The following is a 7,183-nucleotide window of genomic DNA, read 5'->3' on the forward strand; positions in this document are numbered from 1 at the left end:
TTACATGTCAGTCTCAATGCCAGATCCCATGTCCAATTCCAAATCAGAACCTGGGCTCAGGCTCTGATTTGTGATTCAGTTTCTGTTCCCATGGGAACAAACACTTCTTCCCAAAAACCTGTAACCTGCAGGTCAAATTCTTTTTTTGACTAAAAATCCTTGACCCCAAAAACCCTTATTTTTTTGAGGCATAGTGGAGCATTTGCCTCAGAAAAAGGAAATATTTTTTTATTTTTAGTTCGGAATCTCCATAAAATAATATATATTATTCTAATGCTGTAAATATCAAAAACACTGCGAATAAACGAATGCCATCAGTCGGCGCCGTAAATTTTGATTGTAAATGGTAGTCAGAAAAACGATACTTTCTTTTGCTTCATCGGCGACCTAAAGAAGGATCGTGAAGTAGGAACCTTGTTTAATCTGAAATTATCTAGCCGATTGCGAGGGCTCGCGTTAATTTTATGAAGTTTATGAACTCCTTTTTGTCCATGGTTAAAAATATTTTTTGTTTGTTAAACAATCTGTCAAAAACTTAAAAGTTTAAGTAGGGATATAATGTACAATAAAATTTGTTCCCCTTTAATAAGGTCTAGTCTGGATTTTTTTCGGTTATTGTTATAAAGGTACATTACATATCTAATTGGCCTCAAATCTAGCAATATCTAATGTCGCAAAACTTCATATACTGATATTCTATACCTAAAATAATTTTAATTCAGGATGATTATTCCTAAAAAGAATCGACATGCCATATATGAGGCTTTATTCAAGGATGGAGTTCTGGTTGCCATTAAAGATTTTAATTCTCCAAAACATTGTGAACTAGAAAAGATAAGAAACTTAGAAGTTATTAAAGCCATGCAGGTACATTAATTTTGTTTTATGCACATTAGTGTATATATTATGTATATAAATTTATGTGTATGTATGCATGCATGTATATATAAATATATATATATATATATATATATATATATATATATATATATATATATATATATATATATATATATATATATATATATATATATAAATAAAAGAATGTAAATGTTATAGTAAATTTTTTCATACTAAAGATTTCATTAGTTTTCTAATTTGATAATATATAAAATCTAATTTTAGCATATTTAATATGCTATACATTTAAATTAAAAATTCAATTTATATATATATATATATATATATATATATATATTGAATTTTTAGTTTAAATGTATAACTTAATAAATATGTTCAAATTAGATTTTATATAGTATTAAATTAGGAAGCTAATCAAATCTTTAGTGTGAAAAAATTTACTATATCATTTACATTCTTTATGTCAGTGTTGAAAATTAAATCCTATAAATTCTGGATATAGATATAAAGTTGCCATTCTCCATACGAAAACACAGTGAAAGTTTAAATTACTTTAGTGCCATGCTCTCCCACCTAAAAATGGGAGTAGCAACTTTATATAGATAAATAAATGTAAATATAGTCTAGCTCTCATGCTAGGCATTTATACTTTTATATTTTTATGTTATTTTTCTAATCGAAATTAATTATTTGAATCAAATCTCAATTCAAATTTATAAAAGAAATTTAAATATTCTTCTTTACTATATATTACTAAATAAAAATCTCATTTCAGCCAGCTTTTTTGCATTTGTTTTTAAGTTTTTGCTAGTATTTTACATGTAATTTTAGTTTTCTTAGTTTTATTCATATTATTGTACAACATGTTTTTTATTATATTTACTGTTTGTGTCATTGTGTACTACATATTTTGAATGTTGCATTTGAATATTTTATATTAAGTATCTCAGTTAAGTTGCATAAAGTAAAACTAAGTATCTGCTTTTTTTCTATTCACGATTTTATTTAACAGCTTAGAAAATCAATTCTAAAAGTAAAAGGTTCATAGTATTTTTTAAATTTAAGAACACAGACATTAAATGTTTAATCTTGTTTATTTTGTTTATTGTTATAAATCTAATATTTATTATAGCAAACAAAAAATAAATAATATTCTTAGCACATTTTGCATTATATTCAACTTTAAATTATTCGCCTTTTTTTTAAGTTCAGTTAATGTTTGTAATGCAATGTTAAACTACTTTAAATTTTTTTTTTAATAGTTATTATTCAATAATTACATCATTTCAAGTTTTTTCTATATTTCCTAAAGAAATAGTTATATTATAATTGGAAAACTAATCAGTAATGTTTTGATGAACGTTGGTTTTAATTTCACAATTTTGTGTCATGTTAAACTTGTATTAAATATATACAGTATCTTAAAAGAATATCAACAATTATCCCTGTATAGCTACCTCTAACTTACCTTTTATCAATACTACCTCTAACTTACCTATTTTCAATGAAAGAACTTTTGATTTGACTTGCTGTTTGACTAAAAATATATCCTTTAAGTGAAGTAATTACTTCAAAAATATATGCTTTAAGTGAAGTAATTGCTAAAATTTGATATATGTTTTTTTTTCCTTATTAACTTTATTGAAAATAAAAATCCTAATCCATTACACGTCAGTAACTTGAAATTTTTATGTCAAGTTTACATTTGCACTAGTGGTACAATAAATAATTTTTGATTTCTCTGAAATGTATTTATTTTGAGTATTCAAAAAGTGACAATTATTTTGATAATTTAATGCATCTATTCGTAACCTTCAGTTTTTCTTAGTAGACTGTTGGCTCCATTAAGTTGCTATATCGAGTATATTAAATCCTCGACAATAGCTTTGTTATAAGCTTTATGTCACTTACTTTGATAGAACATTCATCATTTCTGATTATTTTTTTTTTAATTTTTTGAGCTACCTCTAACAATATGGAGCAGCTGGCCACAATCTAGGAGTGTTTTTTTTTTTTAATTTTTTATTTGCATCCTTATGTTTAGTCAAAGCCAATGTCAGAGAAACAGGTTGAGTGCGGTACTTCTAGAGGCATGGGTGGGTTTGAAACCTGAACTTCTTGATTGTGAACCAACTGTTCTATTACAGCATGTATGAATAACTAGTGATTAAATTTAATCTTTTTAGTTTATTTACTCTTTTTTATATATATATGTCCAATTTTAACAGAATTATGGTATATTTATCTAGCTTTTAATTGTTTTAACTGATCATAAATTTTTATTCAGTTTTCTATATAAGATAAATTGATATTTAATCTGTAAATTTAATGAAAGATTTTATATAAGTAATGTTTTGTTTTTGATACTAAGGCTGTTTGCTAAGTTTATATAAGTTAAGTAATAAGTTGATATAAATCTTAAATTTTATAAAAAAAACCATTTAAAAAAAAACTAGTTGTACTACTTAAATATCATTTTATTTGCAAGTTCTACACTTATCCATGTTGTATAATGTAGCTTTATAACCCATTACACGTCAGTAACTTGAATTTTTTTGTCAAGTTTACATTTGCACTAGTGGTACAATAAATAGTTTTTGATTTCTCCAAAATGTATTTGTTTTGAGTATTCAAAAAATGACAGTTTATAATTTTAAGAATTTAATGCATCTATTCGTAACCTTCAGTTTTTCTTAGTAGACTGTTGGCTCCATTAAGTTGCTATATCAAGTATATTAAATCCTCGACAATAGCTTTGTTATAAGCTTTATGTCACTTACTTTGATAGAACATGATACTTATCCATATGTTTGTTATTTGTTTGTTATATAAAATTAATTTATAGTTTGTATTCAAAGCATTGAGCATAAATATGTTGACTGTCTAAAGATAGGCAGAACAAAATGTACATATAATTATTGGTTTTGTTTTGGAATGTCAACACGATTATAGTCTTGAACACGGGTATTGGAACTATTAAACTACTACTGATAAGATTGTGATTTGCAGAAAAATTTTACCATGTTTACCCATTTTAACTTTTCTGGTACAAAGGTTTTATAATTTTAATTTTTTAGTCACTAAAATCGCGTGGTTATGTACGTGAAAATTTTGCTTGGAGACATTATTACTGGTATCTTACTAATGAAGGAATTCAATATCTTCGTGATTACTTACATCTCCCGCCTGAAATTGTGCCTGCTACTCTAAGGAAAAGTACTAAAGCTGCAGAATCTGTAAAACCATGGGCCAAAGGTATCTTCTTTTTTTATGCAATTGTTGATTCTGGTTTAATTTTAAATTTTAACAATTCAATAAATGTTACAGGAGGTGATCAACGTTCTTCTGGTCCTCGAGACACAGATAGAGAAAATTATAGACGGGATGCTGGTGCACCTGAAAAAGGCGGCGCAGGATCTGATTTTAGACCAGAGTTTGTATGTGTTTTTCATTATTCATTTTATGTTATTTTTTATTAAAAATTAATTTTTATGATTTTAATGTAACTTTTTTTTTTTTTTCTTATTCATAGCGTGCTGGATTTGGCATCGGTCGTGGGTTTGGTGCACCACCGTCATGAACTCAATAAAATAAAAAAATATATTTTTTACGTTTTTTTTTAACCTGTCTATTCCCCTCTTTGATTTTTTTTGCATTTAAAAAAAAACTCATTTATTTCCAAAGCAATTTTTGTAGTCAATTTAAAAAAAATCATTTTATCGTTACACAGATTGATTCTCTAGGACCTATTGCTTGGGGATAGTCCATAAATTACACAACGCTAAATTTATCTGCTGAAGTAGGAGATCCTATGCTCTTTTACATTAAACTTAGTGCGCTATTTTGATTTTTCATATAACTTAGAACAGGGTGGTCTAGCGGTCCTTAAAACCTGGAAATGTCCTGGTATTTAATAATCCCTGAGAAAATAAGTAAAAACACCAGGATTTATTGCTAGGGGTGTTTCACATCGCGGAGAAACACCCCTAGCAATAAATCCTGGAATTCTTTGAACTTCTTTCTGAATTATTTCGTTATCATGCTTTTACCAGATATATCAATTTTTCGTAGATATTGAATTCCATTATGTATTCTCTAAAATTATATATAAATCGGTCCAGCCGACTATCAAAGATCTGTAATTTCCAATTAAATAATACGGGTTTGAGTAAAGTGATGCCACTTTTCTTTAAGACAGCTTATTTAACTGAAATTCAACTGAAACGTTCACATTCTGACAACACAATATCGTCAAGGTTTTGCATTAAGAAAACTGTGGTTACCTTATTAATTTTACATGCTATCGTGACCAGCGTTTCTCTAATTATTCAGAGCATCCCCAAACTTTGTTCTGTCACATGATAAGAGCATGAGTGTTTAAAGAGCCATATTTACTCATTCCTCAGACGCTCTAATTCACAAAATTTACTTGACGAACTCATTGAAGATAAGACAACAGATAGGCTTGATCTTGATAACTAATTTAAGTATCAATGGGTTGTCATTATACCAATTGGGAGATTTTGAAAATTTTAGATTAACATAGGAAGAATATTGTGGTATAGTTATTATGGGGAAGTGCAGTTAGCGCATTGTTTATGGTGCCTTACAGGCAGCAATAATATATAGATAATATGTATATATATTAGGGTGATGACTTTTTAACTTTTATTCTTAATAATCATTTCCTGTAACAGGAATATTTAACTTTTGCTTTTTATTGACCTATATTCTAACAAAATATTGAAAAAATTTACGCACAAACCTAATGTAATATAGACCATTTTAGCGTAATATATATTTGTTTCAACAATATTTACACATAATATAAGTCATTAAACCAACTTGTAAAATAATTTATATACTACATATTATTATAGAGAAAGGCTCGTACCCTGGGGGAATCGTTGGGTGCAATCAACCCCCCTCTTTGTACCAAGTGGTCTTTGTTTCACACAAATTTGGTTATAAAAACTAGCAAAATATTTATTTTTTAATCTAAACTTCTTCGTTTTACAAAAACGAGCCCCCTAAAAAACCTAGCAGTACTGCCCCAAGAGAATTGTTTGGAATTTTCCAGAATATTGTATAACGTTATGCTTTCGACAAACTCCTGCAGAGTTGTAAAATTTTCTTAAGCTAATTTGCAGTGCCGTATAAACTGTAATATAAGACTACTAGCGCTGCAGAAAGAAACAAAACTTTAGTGCATTGAATGAATTGTTTTGCAAAGAGAATGAGAACCTGTATAAACTGCAAATTAAGTGCAAAGGCCAGACTGGTTATTTCACTGGGAAATCTGCAGTCAATTGTTCCGCGCTGAAGATTTTGAAGAACTATCTACAGTGTAGAATGACTATTCTAAAGGTCTCAGATGCTTGCAAAACCACTGGAAAATATTCAAATCTCCAATCGACAACGCCCGAAGCAACCAGTGCTGTGAGCGTGCGATCGAAGTTTTCCAAGACCTGTATGACTCTTTAATAAAAGCTCATGAAAAAATGGCACAGGGAAATAAGATTGTATAAAAGTCATTAGCCTAATATTTATATATATGTATATATATATATATATATATATATATATATATATATATATATATATATATATATATATATATATATATATATATATATATATATATATACATATATATATATATATATATGTACATACATACATACATACATACATACATACATACATACATACATACATACATACATACATACATACATACATACATACATACATACATACATACATACATACATACATACATACAGACATACATACATACATACATACATACATACATACATACATACATACATACATACATACATACATACATACATACATACATACATACATACATACATACATACATACATGCATACATACATACATACATACATACATACATACATACATACATACATACATAAATACTTGAACATCTCTGAAATGCTAAGTTCTATTCATTTTTTACCAGAAATATATATATAATTAGAATTTAAGAAAGTATACATAAGCATATTATCATGCTATTCCAAAATTTACAAAAAAGATGCCTATTGAAGTATTCTTTAGGGAAGAATGCTTCATTTTTGTCTCCAAATGCAATGGTTTAAAACAAGGAATTATCCACCCTGAAGTTCAAGGGTCTTGCTTAGAGCTTAAGTGCATTAAAATGGCTTTCAACTGACGATGCTGATAATCAAAACAACAATTTGATGAGTTTTTTGGTGCAGAATGTGTTCTGTAGAGTCTTGTATTAATAGAGTCTTTGAATTGATAGTAAAGTAACGGGTGGCCTAAG

The 7,183-nt window shown here is 27.7% G+C and overlaps 1 protein-coding gene across 2 annotated transcripts; it reads left to right on the plus strand.

Moving 5' to 3' along the window:
* The first annotated feature begins 288 nt into the window (after positions 1-288).
* Positions 289-4,464, plus strand: LOC100211983 (small ribosomal subunit protein eS10). Of its 2 annotated transcripts, none has more exons than XM_065790962.1 (5): positions 289-405; positions 723-867; positions 3,939-4,116; positions 4,189-4,298; positions 4,394-4,464. In XM_065790962.1, the coding sequence occupies exons 2-5, from the start codon at positions 724-726 to the stop codon at positions 4,439-4,441; spliced, it is 480 nt and encodes a 159-aa protein (XP_065647034.1). In that variant the 5' UTR covers positions 289-405; position 723; the 3' UTR covers positions 4,442-4,464. The 2 variants fall into 2 exon arrangements, with proteins under 2 accessions (XP_065647034.1, XP_065647035.1); XM_065790963.1 differs by having other exon boundaries at positions 379-626.
* Positions 4,465-7,183: the final 2,719 nt, after the last annotated feature.

Source organism: Hydra vulgaris, chromosome 02 (genome assembly GCF_038396675.1).
Source record: "Hydra vulgaris chromosome 02, alternate assembly HydraT2T_AEP".
Classification (NCBI taxonomy): Eukaryota; Metazoa; Cnidaria; class Hydrozoa; order Anthoathecata; family Hydridae; genus Hydra; species Hydra vulgaris.

Coding starts and splice junctions, on each gene's coding strand:
- LOC100211983 (XM_065790962.1), top strand. CDS start 724: ATGATTATTCCTAAAAAGAATCGACATGCCATATATGAGGCTTTATTC. Junction 868..3,938: donor AAGTTATTAAAGCCATGCAG/GTACATTAATTT, acceptor TTAATTTTTTAG/TCACTAAAATCGCGTGGTTA. Junction 4,299..4,393: donor CTGATTTTAGACCAGAGTTT/GTATGTGTTTTT, acceptor TCTTATTCATAG/CGTGCTGGATTTGGCATCGG.